General features: G+C 42.6%; 1 protein-coding gene across 1 annotated transcript; it reads right to left on the reverse strand.

Annotated features, from left to right (window-relative positions):
- Positions 1 to 954: 954 nt before the first annotated feature.
- Positions 955 to 1353, reverse strand: CTXN2 (cortexin 2). The gene has a single exon (XM_018913865.3). The coding sequence runs from the start codon at positions 1280 to 1282 to the stop codon at positions 1034 to 1036; it is 249 nt and encodes an 82-aa protein (XP_018769410.1). The 5' UTR covers positions 1283 to 1353; the 3' UTR covers positions 955 to 1033.
- Positions 1354 to 13606: the final 12253 nt, after the last annotated feature.

Consider the following 13606-nt stretch of genomic DNA (forward strand, 5'->3'; position numbering starts at 1 on the left):
GCAAAAGGAATAACATGTATTTTTCAGAATACAGGAAAAAGAAAACAACTGCTGTAACTGATCTCCTTGTCTTAGCTCCTCATTGCAAACAGATCTGTTTAGCAGAAGTGACAGTGCCTAAAATTCTAATGCCAGCCTTCTTAAAAACGGAATTGAATTTCTGTCAAGTACTGTCACACTTGCTAAACAGCTGTGTGTATGAGGGTGACCTTGAATATCCAGATTTGAATCTCTGCTTTTGTTCTTCTGCTTTGATAGGATCTCCCATGTCCAGTTCATCACTGATACTCCAGATCATACACTGTGCACAACTGCTGGAGTACAAGCCGAAGAACCAGCTGTGGAGAGTGCTGGAATGTACAGAGCTCTGGACCCCATCCCTCCTTGAGGCTGGGTAAAAATGGGTAAGCAGCATGATTGTATCTGCTTTGGCCTTGCCAGGATGGTGTAATTACTGCTGGGGGCTGATAACCAGACAGTTTAAGTTCACTTTAAAGTGAATCATCTTCTGTTACCAAGTGGAATACAAACATGGACACACACCTCCTGCAGGCACATCCTCTAAGCCACAACCATTTGTTGTCCTCCACTTTTGTATCCTCAGTGTTTACAAGTACAGACCTGAGTTTCAGAAAATTGTGTTGGATGAGGAGGGCAGTGGGCTACCACTAAAACATTCACCATTCATGAGCCTGTCTTTTTCTTCAGCCTATCATGAGACACAGTAGACATGAGATCCTGCTCTGAAGAGCCAGATATCATCTGATCCTTAAAATACTGGCCATGGTAACTTTCTAGTGATTTTTTGGGGTATTTTTTTTTTTTGCTGTTAGCCATTTTTTTATCTACCATTCCACTGTTCATGAAATAAAAGCAACATGAAGTAACTTTTGAGTTTGCAACAAATATTTATTTAACAAAATGAATGCCACCAACATATCTTCAAAATGCAGGTATGTATAACAAATGTAACAACAGTTGGTTTCCAAAATGAAATCAACATCAAATTTAAGGCAGGATATTCTGTGAGTTTTCATGCAAGAGCATATTCAAATGTTCCTTTATCCAACCCCTCTACTTCATCTTCCCACGTGGAAGAAGGCATACTGCTGTAGGGGTCTAGCAAGATTTTGAAGCATCTGATAATTAGAAGTCCCAAGAAAACACACAAAATCCCCACAAAGGCAAAGCCAGTTTTTTGTTCTAAAGTCAGAGGGAAGGCAGACATTTCGTTGACACTCATACTGGCTGAAGTGTTGCTGCAGTAATTACTGCTCATCATTGGGCATCACATCCTGGTGGCTCTGTGGGATTTTCACCTCTATTGCTTCTTTGCCTGCATAGAAACATCAAATCAGTGTGGTTAGCTCTAAATGGGGTGCATATATCTGAGCCTTAACATATGAACATTTGAAAATGAAAACCAGCTTGGATTTTAGAAATGTCCTATTGTTTTTTCACGTTCAAATTAATGTGATAAAATTGCAACTAAGCCTCTACACACCATTCACTTACTGGCCTCTGTTTTGAGACAGCAGACTCACAATTTTCCTGCTTTCTGTCTCCTCAAAACAGAAATTTCAGTTGCTGCAAACAGCATTTTATCAGACTGGGCACAAGTCTGCAGATTGTGATTTGGCAATACTCTCTAAGGTCTCCACATGCAGAAAGCCAGTATGTTTCCTGAAATGGATTTGCATCTCTGTGCTTAAACGAGTTAAACTTGCATTGACCTCAAAGGCAATTTCAGGTAAATAATATGGATTTTACTCATTTGATTTAGCTCAGAGTCTATGTAAATAGATCTAACTTGTAAAATAAAAGACTGTGTGCAATTTTACTGAAGTCTTGGGCTCCAGTTCCAGAAAAAAATGCTGGGTGTATTTTGAGCTTGTAAGAAAGTGAGCAGATTGCTAAAATCCCTTCACCTTTCTCTATACACCTCCACTCTTGTGTATGAGCAAAGACTGGTGGAAGAAGGGATAAAAGAATTAAATTCCCTTCCCCTAAATCTTGCTCTCATTTGTTTCTTCTCCTTGGACTTCCCCATACATACCCTGCCATTTTCACAGGCACAGTAAACAGGAGATGTGCCTGTGCTCCTCGGGGGCTGACCCTGACACGTGTCCTAGGGAAGCAGGATGCTCAAGCAACTCCACCCCACTGCTGCCACCACGAGGGCTCTGCATGTTTCCAGAAAGGAGAAACTTCTTGTCTTTTTAAGGTGATCCTACCTGAAGATTTTAGTTGGGGGTAGGGATCATTTGCTTTATTTTAGGTTTTCTATTAGATATTGCAATCACATCTTTCTTTTGTATCTATAGACAGTGGGAGAATTGGAAGGCTGGGACATCAAAAGTGCCAAAGGACAAAGACATTTTTATTCTAAGGTTAGAACTTGAGGTTTTCTGGCTCTTGCTAACACCTATTTAACGAATGTGCCTCAGGGGAAACTCTTTTTATTAACAATTCAACCTCTTTTTCCCCGGGGAATTGCCAGTATCCATTTATTTCTTGGCAGAGTAATTAGGCCACTCAGAGCTCTGTGCTGCCATGGCTACACTGCTTCAGGTACCTGCACTGCTCACCCAGGTAAAAGGGAGTTCCAATATCTGTGCTCTGTACTGCAGCCATGGCTGAGAGGAGCCATACTCTGACTCAGCCTACAAGTAAAAACAGCAGAAAAAGTAAAAATAACTTTTGGTATTCCCAAGCAGACAGAAATGGACAGAACTTTTATCTTGTTTGGTATCTCATTTTTCACTTCAAAATTTGTGGGTTTTTTGACTGTTATCCTAAAGAACAAAAATTTTAGAACAAAGTGCAAAAGGGCAAAACACAAGTATGTCTTTTTTTCCAATAAAGCTCAATATAGTAGATATTAAATGTTTTCTGTTAGTCTTTACACATTTACCAGAGCATAACAACCAATGTTCTGTGTAAGCTATAGACCTGTGTAGGAGCTCTTTCCTTGATATTGAACTATATCCTGCTCTTTGGGTCATCTCGTTTTAATTCCTGTTAAGCTGGAAGAAAGATCCAGATACAGCCTATAGGAATTAGAAATAATGTCAACAAGCAATATATATTTTCTGAAAATACATCATAGGTAAAGTCCACGTGCTATATGGATTTTCATTGGGCATACTTCCAATTTTTCTATTAAGTTTGACCTTCTGCAGGAAAAAAAAAAAATACAGAAAGTTCAATATTACAAATTTATGTTAGAAGTCAGTTGATTTGAGCAAAAGCCAGTCAAGGAAAAAAAAATACTTTCCAAAAGTCCTAGGGTAATGGGTTATAAAAATTTAATTTTCCTGTATAAGCCATGTTTTATACCTAGTCACTATCTGGAAAAGCCAGACCCAAAAATCCCAGTTGCTCTCTTGAAAGATGTTGAGAAGAACATCAGGGCCATGGAGAACCCTGAATTTGAGCTGAGTCCAGACAAATAGGTTTGTGTTTGACATAACATTTCTTCACCACAGAGTAATTTTCCAAGAATATGACTTCCAGTCTTAGTAATTTTGCAGCTTACACACTGGAATTAGATGAGATTTGTTTGTACATTATGTGCTTGTCAGGAGACATTACAGGACAAATCTGTGTGCAAAGCTTGATTGATGCTGAAATGTGGAGAAATTGATATCTTAGTCTTATTTAACTAAAGTTTGCCTGAAAAAGCTGCATGAGAAAACTATATTTTTGCCTGGGGGGATTGGTTCTGGGAAACTAATGTGCAGTTTTGTATTCTTCTGTTCCTTGTCCTGAATTTCAAAAACTGTAATTGAAGACCTGAAGTTCACAGGAAATTTGTTCAAATTATGTATCCCCAAACTTGTGGTACCTTGAGTACCTTTTATTGCTTTCACATTTTAGTGCTGCACACAGGTTAGATGTCCTCTCCCAGTTAGATATCTTTTCATTTGCTGCAGTGTATCTGTCAAAGTCCTGAGTCAGAAGACTCTGAATGCTAACTAATCTGGCCTGGATCCCAAAATCCTCAAAGATAGCCTTTAGGACAGCATCATGGGAACAGGCATTGTATCATTTATAATCTGCAGAGCCATTCTGTGGGGGCTAGCCCTTGACAGAGCTCAGTCTTTTTTTTACAGGTCAGGATTCTTCTCCTTTGATTCGTTACCTATATAAACACTGGAAAAAAGAAAGGCTCCTCAACATCCTGCAGTGAAATAAAAGGCTGCTGGAAGTCCTTCTGAGGCCAGAAGAAACAATCAGAGTGCTCAAGAAAATAGCAGTGAGGAAAACAGCTTAATACTAAGCTAAGAAAAATGGAGGTATGAGCTGGGGGTGCTGGCTGCACCTGGGGGGATGAAGGGGAACACCACGGGCACTAGGTATTGTGAGGCAACTGGAAGGAAGATGTTGAAATTCTTATTCTCTAGCAGAATCACCCGCCCAACTCTGCCTGTGTTTGGTGTGAAGATCCCAGCCTCAGCTGTTTGGTGGTTTGGGGTGACAGGGTGTAATTTTTCTTGGACCTAGCCTTTATTCTCAGGTTTACAGAGAGACTTAAGAAGATCAAGAAAATAACCAGGATAATCTTCCTGGGGTTCTGGCTTTCAGTCCTCTCTCACAGAACCCCCTACAGGATTTTTTTTTTTCTAGTGGCTCAGTGCTCAGGAAACTACTATCTTAACACCATCTCAAGCTGGGAGCATTCATCCTCTTGGCATGACTAAGCCTCAGGTGCCTAAAAACTCACTTCCTAAATGACAGTTTGTAACAAAATTGACCACATTAGTGGCCATCTGTTCTCTTCTTGGATGTCTACAGCCCAACTGCTGGTTCATGGATGTGGTTATTCTGAAAGCACTTTGAATAACTTCAGTCCTGAGCTTGTGCTTGGGTAACAGCAAACCTAACTTGGAAAGGGACATATAAACAAGCATTCTCTGGGAGCTTTGGAAGCACCTCATTTGCCCTCAACTATCTGTTCAGGGAAACAAAACTGTATTCCAGAAATTGGTCATAGAAGGTGGTAAGAAAAAAAGATTAACAATGGAGAAGTCCTATAAAATAGACTAGAAATAGAAATCAGCATGAATATGGAATTCTCTGAAGAGTCTGAGCTACCTGAGTTAATAACACATGTCCAGAAATGCTGCAAAAGGAGCACTGTGACCACAGAGCCGACTTGTCATACTCGTGTGCTCACTGCATGCCTGTATTCTCTAAATTGCTGGGGAGAGCACTGTGTCTTCAGGGTATGGGTTCTAAGACATTCAGGGAGGTGAAGGTAGGAAGGCCAGGACATGGATGCTCAGCAAATGAAGGTATGACTTACAGCTCTGCAAAGAGAGCCCCACACTGTTTTTGCAGCATGGTAACTCGGGGTGCAAGCAACACTTTTCCACATAAATAGCATTCCCCTGCAAAGAAGCAGCAGCTGAGCCTTCCAACAGGGAATGAATTGCAAAAATAAGATTTTATCTGTAGCAAATATGTGAGCCTGGAGTCTTCATTGGATGAAAGCTTCTGTGCTGTGAATTCATATACATGGTCTAGATTTGAGTAATAGAGAGATGTAGGAAAATAAAACGTTTACTAGCATCATCCTTAACTTGGGAATGTGGAAAAGTGTTGCCTGCTGCCCAGGGGACGGAGGCTGAGAGAGACCGAGCACCTGCAAAGCAATTGTTGCTGTAGGGTGGATGGCGCGCCCAGCCTTCGCTTTCACCGGCCCCGTTACCCCGGGGAGGGCAGATTTAGGGTCTCACCCTGCCCTGCTCCCCCCGCCGCCCCGGCTGCCTCCCTCCGTCCCTCCGTGCCCCCGCCGGAGAGCGGCCGGGCAGGGCCGCAAGGTCAGCCCCGCGCCCCGCCCGCCGGCCCCGCCGCGCCGCCCGCTACGAACCCGTGTCCTCCGCGCCCGCGCTGCCCATGGTGGCGGAGCGCGGAGCTCTCCGCGCCTCCGGCCGCCGAGCCGGCTCTCCAAAGTCCAGGCTGGAGTCCCGACGGTTCGGGGCGCGGGGTGGTCCCGGGCGGCGGGGGCAGCTCGCCCGGGCTCCCCTCGCCGCCCGGCGATGCGACCCAGCCGGGAGATGCTCAAACCGCCCTAATTAAAAAATTAAACACGGCCGCTGCTGCTACCGCCTCCTCCTCCACCTCTTCGCCCGCCCCTTTCCATCGCTATTCAGCCGCGCTCCTCTCCAGCCCCGCTTTTCACGGATTAAACCCAGGAGCGTGGAAACTTCCTGCAAAACACTACGTGCGGTGCATCGGTAAGGGCCGGGCCGGGGCCGCTGCGGAGCGGGGCGGGAGCAGCCCTCCCTCCGCTCCGCTACCGCCGCCCAGGCCGGGTACCGGGGCCTCGAAGGCCGGGTGGTCTCTGCAGTGATGGAGAAGGGGGCTGCGGTACCCGCAGGAGGGGCTGCACCCTCCCGGGCCCGGTACCGCCGAGGGGCGCAGCCCCGCTGCCGGCGCCGAGCAGGACCTGTGGAGCCGCGCTGGGTGCGGCGGGGCCGCTGCTCGCCGTGAAGCAGCGGGCAGGGTTTCACTCGCTCGTCTGAGTGGAGCGTGCTGAGCCGAAAGCCTCTTAGGCTGTCCCTGCAGTGTGGCCTCGGGTCCTCCCAGCAGCTCTAATAGTAATAACGATTAAAGCATAGACCTCGCTTTATATCCTTTCATTAGCCGCGTTTAGCTGATGCTGGTTGCATATTAGAGAGGTTTCTATTTACCACAACAGCAGGTGTTTAAGTTGGATTAGGAAAGAAGATTCATTTTCCCAAAGCTGGATCTGTATATATTGCATTAATAAATCACAAATCTGTTTCAAATGATAGTGATTCCATATTTGTAAATCATCAGGGTGAATACACCCCTGCAGGGATGCACGTGGGTCAGTGGAACAGGACTGCATCACACTGTTATGCATCATGAGACTTATGGGACTGCTGTAGACCTGTAACAGATTTTGTTCTATGGAAAATAATTTTAAAACTCCTCATGTTTCTTCTACATGCAATAACACTACCATAGGTTAAACCTTCTTGAAATGATCTGGGGAACAAAAGGGTTTTGCCTTGCCTGCCATTTTAATGCCTGGTTCCTCTGCTGTGACTGCAGTGAACTTCCAAGCACTGAGTCAAAATACAGCTTTCTCCTGCTGTTAAAACTAATGGTTAAACTGATGGTTAACTAGGCACTTGCTAATGGTTATTCGTTTGATTTTCTAATGCTGCATGATTAGTCATGTGATAAACAATGTCTGTAAATCAAGCTAATTTTTAAAGTGCCTCTCATATTTAAAGATCCATGAAAGACTTTATAAATAGATAGTTTTAAATAGTATAAGATTGTGCTTTCAGAGTATATAGAGCCCCTACTGTTCCTAAGGAGCTCTAGTTTTCGTTTTTAGCCCTGTCCCTGATTTGCCTGGGGGCCCCATGAAGGTCTCTCACTAGACTGAAAGCTGTAGTTTGAAATTTGGGAGGAGCAAATAGAAGATCTCAGAATTTCAGAGTGCCTCCTCAATTCAGGGAGAGTGACAGACATCCAGGGTTTCCTAGTAATTGATGAGCTTTGCTACACTTGGAGAACCTTACTGGAGATCTGACTTGGTGAGTAGCCAGGACCATTCTGACTGCTATGGCTGGGAATGAGGGACAGCATTGATAATAGAAACACATTCTGAGGGGGTGCTTCTTGCCTCTTCTGCCAGAATTTAGGCATGGATGCTGGGCCTTTCACTATCATTTTCCTGGAAAAGGTTTACTTGTGGGATATTACTCCTTAGAGATACATTATCCTTTTGTCTTGTTATTTTTAAGAGGATTGAATTTAAAGAATTTTTTTTTTTTTAACACTGAAATAGTCGTCCCTCTTGTACTCTGTCTTGGCAGAAGTTGCTGAAATCATGTGTTTATTTCTAGGAATCTGACATTCATGTTCTATTCTGAAGTCTTTTGACTTTATATATTGAAGATCCACTTTTCTGGAATTGAAACTGGAAAAGAAACTGGCAGCCAGCAATAGGGAATGAGTCTCCTTCTTCATCTACCAGTTGTCAGCAGACAAGTAGCACTGTTTTTCTGTTCAAGAGGTTATATTTTAAAATGGAAAAGTTATGGAATAACAATATTTTTCTACATTTCATTTCTTTTTCACTTGAAATTCACAAGTTTTTCTTTTGTATGGGAGAAGTGATTTTTTTGGTGAGGCAAATGGTAGCAGTGTATGTGAATTATTCTGGATATATGGACAAAGGGAACGTTCACTACTCTTTGCTTTCAATTTCTTTATCAGGATCCATCTTTTGTGTTCAACTGACAGTTGTTATCACTTTCATCTGACTTCAATCATATTTGCTGTTGATTTGATCCTTATTTAGGGAGTGCTGTGTTTCCTCAAAGGAAAGACCTTGATCACAAATAGAGATTTTATAATGATCTGGTAATTTGTTGTGTTGAGTTAGCAAATTCAGTTGGCCTAATTTAAGGTTGGGCAAGACACTTAAAGCCAAGTGGGTACCAGTCAGTGAAAGGCAACATGGAAGTCTTTGAGCTGTCAGCTGGTCAATACTTTATAAGTTTAAGGATCGCTTGAGTGGTGTAGGTGTCAAGAAAATGTAACTGTTTTGAGGGATAACAAACTCCCTTGTAACTTGCTATCCAGCTTAGCTTTAAACAGCTCTTTGCGTGTTCCTTTGCAAGCAACTCTCCCTTCAATTGCTAGAAATTTTGAATGGGCTGAAGTGGGTAGATTGTGTACAGAAGAAACAGATCAAGTTGAAACTCCCCTCCCAAGCAAATTTAAGAAAGTTTTTTGAGACTATGAATAATCAGAAAGCAATAGTATATAGGGGAGATAAAAGCAGTAATAGAGATGCAGAGCAAAAGCAGATGGATTATATATTAATTTATGTATTGATCACAGTTGCAACTTGGAATTATTTAATGTAATTTAATTCAAGGTATTTAGCATTTTTTAAAGAATAAATATGTATTCTACCATGGTTTTTTTACATAGTCTTAAAAGATCTGAATCTCTATTTGTGCATGCTCAAAGGCTGTGCTTTACTAGACTGACTTTACCAGCAACATAGAGTCTACAGCCCTGTGGGTCTGTAGGGCACTGCTTTGGTCACTGCCGGGAATGGGGCTGAAAAACAAGTCCTACAAAGCAGCCTCCCAAAATTAAAAGTCTGACTAGGTCCACTCTTCAATTAGGAAAAGTGTAGGGCTTCAGAAGAAGGTTGAAAATCACCCCCTTTAAGTCAAATCAGTGCTAGTGTTGGGGACGGTGGAAGATTGCATGAATACAGTGAAAACCAACAGTGCCACCTTGTGTGGGTGGGACGGGAGAGTGCATCATGGCCCCCGGTGCATCTCCACCTCTTCCACCCCGGCACTGGGGCGAGCCCCCGGCCAGCTAGGGACAGGGCAAAGGGAAGGATGAGTTCCCTTTAGACCTGCAGGAGGGAGGTGTTTGCTGCCTCACTTGGAAGGCAGAGGTGGTGGGTATGTTAGGGGCACTGAGCGTGACAGTGGAAGAAGGACCAACAAAAAAGCAGGTTGCTCAGTTTTTGCTTTTTTAATTCAGCAGCTAGAGTAATGTTTGGGGGGAGAGGGGTAATGTGAATTGTTTCCATGTAGGAACAGTAAAAGTGCTACCAAAATCTGCTCTTATGCAGCCTTTTGGGGGTAAAAAATAGGTGATTAGGATTGAGACTCAAGGTGTGGTCAAGGGTTGCACAACAGTGAAAAAATTTCATGAGACTTAGGGAGATGTAGGTCTGCCATGGGGGACAGAGACAAAGAAGTTAGGTCCCTGCAGATCTAGTAGAGCAGGTCTCCTGTGTGACTGATACCATGCTGTTTCTCAGCCCAGAAAGATAATGCTTAAATGCAAAGAGAGCCTTTGGAGAAAATAGTATTTGCTTACTATAGGTCCACTATAAGTATGCAAAAGAGGGTGCCAGTTGCAGAGTAGGGTTAATTTTATTTTTTTAGCACAAACTAAAGCATTGTAGGTTGGGTGCAGCCTTAGGCAGTGCAGACTGCTCTGGAAATACTTGTGTCTGTGCAAAAAGGAATCTTTAAATAAGGTATGAAAGTAAAAAATATTTACAAAGCAAATATATTGCTAAAGGAACCCTTCTCCAGCTGTACTTGGGGCTTCCTGGAGACGGGACAAGCTCTAAAAAAATGCTAAGCACATTTAGGTACCATGGCAAACAAGAGAAGAAAAATTATGTGTGACATATCCACCAGGCAGGTTGCTCTGCTCTCTCTCATATAGGCGAGAACTGAAAATAGTAATTTACAAAAAAGAAGTCAAATGGATTTAAAAGCTAGGAGACTCAAAGTTCCCACTTTATGAAGATCTGTACAAACTGACTTTCAGGAACATAGAGTTTTTTCACAACTTCCACCTGATAAAAGTATTGATGAACTGCTTTTGATCATGACTTTACCAGAAACAAAATTTAAAAAAAAATGAGATAAACAAAAGATGAATTAAAGTGGTCCTTTCTAAAAGGATAATGATACATATTTGTTCATTAGCATATTGGGAACTATGCCTTGTTTGTCACTGAGGACTTGAGACTTGAATTTACTGGAGAGTTGCTGTTTTGAAAAGAACGCTGATACTGAAAATACACATAATTATTTTATCTCAGTAACTATTTGTACAAGACACTTTCAATAGTAGTTCCTTTACAGTTGCTTATTTTTACATATATATGCAGGAACATTAATAATATTCTATTATCCTCAACTCTGTGTGTAAATTAGTGCTGTCAACACTGTGCTTGCCAGGACTGTACAGCCATTATGCCATACACCCTACCTATAACTGTGAAACACTATTTTCATTAGAGAATGACAAGAGGAATTTGTTAGGACAGCAGATCAAGAACACTTGTAACAGTGTTATACTAAATGAAGGATCACCTTTTAATAGGAACATTCCTCAGAAATCTTGTCTTTCTCCTGTAAGAATATGAACAGAGGCAGAAGAGATGTTGGAAGCCTGTATATCAAAACATAATTTTACAATATTCTCAGGAGGAACCAGTAGTGTGAGAGGAGACTTTTTCATCACAGGAAATGGCATGGAAAGAAAATGGTTTCCCTTTTTTTCACTTAACTATGGTAAGTAGATTTAAAAAGAATAATAATTATTTCAATCATTTTATACCCAAGAGTCTTCCTAGGGAAAACCTTAAAAATTTTTCAACACAGTTTTGTAAACCAAAGAAATTCTACTTTTTAATTCCAGTTCACCCCTGTCAGGTCCCTAACAGTTCTTTGTGGCATTACTCTCCCATTTTTATTATTGTTCTTTGAAAACAGAAATACTGAATGATTGTGTATGAGACTTGTAGAGTAGGAGGCAAGACTCCCATAAAAATCCTGATACAGGCAACTGGGCTGAACAGAATGCTCTAAATTGGAGTTGTGGTGTGAGGAAGACAGGGCAAAGTCACCATAACTCCTCCAGGCTTTTATGCTCCAGTGCAGCCTTAATACAGAACAACTCTTCATCTTTGGATGCGTATGGATTGTGCAGTTCTGAGTATTTACTGCAAAACCCATTGTGTGAGAGCAGTTTACTGCTACAAAACCATGCACACTGGGCTGTGGTGGGTCGATCTTGGCTGGCCAACAGGTGCCCACCAAATTGCTCTAGCACTCTTCAGCAGGGTGGGGTGGGAAAAAACAAGATGGAAAAAACTCATGAATCAACAGAAAGGCAGTTGAATAAAGCAAAGACTGTGTATGGAAGCCAAGGAAAACAGATTTACTCTCTGTTTCCCATCAGCAGGCAATGTCCAGCCACTTTCTGGGAAGCAGTACACATAGCAGTTGCTCTGCAAGACAAATGTCATTAAAAATGCCCTATCTTCCCAACATTTCATCTCCTTTTTCTTAGCTTTTATTGGTGTGCAGATGTCATACTGTATGGAATATCCCTTTGGATAGTTTGGGACAGCTGTCCTGGCTATGTCCTGTCCCAAGATCTTACCCACCCTGAGCCCACTGGTGAGGGGGGAATATTGGAGACACAGCTGTGATGCTGTCCCAGCAAACACCAATGTGTTACCAACTCCTTTCCAGCTACCAGTGCAGAGCACAGCACTGAGGGCTGCTGTGGGGGAAACTGACTTCAGCTCAGCCAGACCCACGGGCCCAAAAGGCATACAAATGTGGGGAGGCAGCAATTGAAACAGCCAGTAGATAACTCAGAACAAGTGGGCAAACTGTGTGTAAGAAAGTCAGCAACTCCTGTTATATCCACAGGCCCATCAGCACAGGAATTCAGTGTCAGCTGCTTGGTGCCATAATACTGCTTTAGGGAGTGGAGGATTCCAATGCTTGAGGTGCTCTGTGCAAAGCGCAATCAAATGGAGGGTCTGGTAACCTGAACATGGGAATTTCTCCCCTTCATCCCAAAGAAGTGAGAGCTGTAAAATGTAATGACAGCAATATCAAGTAAACATTAACTATTCCAGCAGTGATTATTATCGCAAATACCTAGATATTTATCTAATTATGGTTAATATGTGAACAGAATTACATCTCTTGTCAGACCTCTGGACATGCCTTTCTACCTTCATCTGGAATGGAGGTTACTGGGGTGTTTTACAGTAGCTTTGAGTGCTTTCTCCAAAATCTCACATTACCAATACCTGCTATGACAGTCATGAGGACAGACAAAAGAGAGTTCCAGCAGCTCATAATGAGCTTACTTCCAAAAGCCACCAATCTAAATTCATTGCAGAGAAGTGTATGGCTTTCCTTATATTATAGATATTTATATAATATTTGGTTATCCCTTTAGAAATGCTTTTGTACTTGTGGTTAGTAAAATGATTAAACTTTGTCCAAATGATAAATGTTTTTTTTCTTCTTTTTAAAATATTACTTATTAGAGAGTGTCCAAAGCAGGCAGCAAAGATGGTGGAGTGTCTGGAGGCCTTATGAGAAGCAACTTAGGTCACTTGGTCAGCTTGGAGGAGACAGAGGGGAGACCTCACTGGGATCTTCGACACTGTCACAAGGGGAAGTGGAAGGGCGAGTACCGATCTCTTCTCTCTGGTGAGCAGTGACAGGACCTGAGGAAACAACACAAAGCTGAGTCAGGAGAGGTTTAGGTTAAATCAGGAGAAGGTTTTTCACCCCGAGGGTGGCTGAGCACTGGAACAGCCTCCCCGGGGAAGTGGTCACAGCACCAAGCCTGAGAGAGTTCCAGAAGTGTTTGGACAATGCTCTTGGGCACATGGTGTGACTCTTGGGGTGTTTTGTGCAGGGCCAGGAGATGGGCTGGATGATCCTGATGAGCCCCTTCCCACTCAGAATATTGATTGATTCTATGTTTGGCCTGAGCTGTCTCAACACAAGTTAAGGGTTGATTTTGTGTCCAAATCCTTCAGAATTCAGGAGCCTTCAGTTCACTATGAATGTGGGGTTCTTATTAATGTAGAAGGGTACTGAAATGTTTGGAAAAAGACCATACAAGATATTTTTAATCAGAAATGGTGTGGCCAGCAGGACTAGAGCAGTGATCATCCCCCTCTATTCACACTGGTGAGGTTGCACAATGAATCCTGTGTTCAGTTTTGGGCCCTTCACAGCAAGAA

The sequence above is a fragment of the Serinus canaria genome, chromosome 10 (genome assembly GCF_022539315.1).
Source record: "Serinus canaria isolate serCan28SL12 chromosome 10, serCan2020, whole genome shotgun sequence".
Classification (NCBI taxonomy): Eukaryota; Metazoa; Chordata; class Aves; order Passeriformes; family Fringillidae; genus Serinus; species Serinus canaria.

What these genes read in the sequence shown, in the direction of transcription:
- CTXN2 (XM_018913865.3), bottom strand. Translation starts at nt 1,282, where the DNA reads ATGATGAGCAGTAATTACTGCAGCAACACTTCAGCCAGTATGAGTGTC.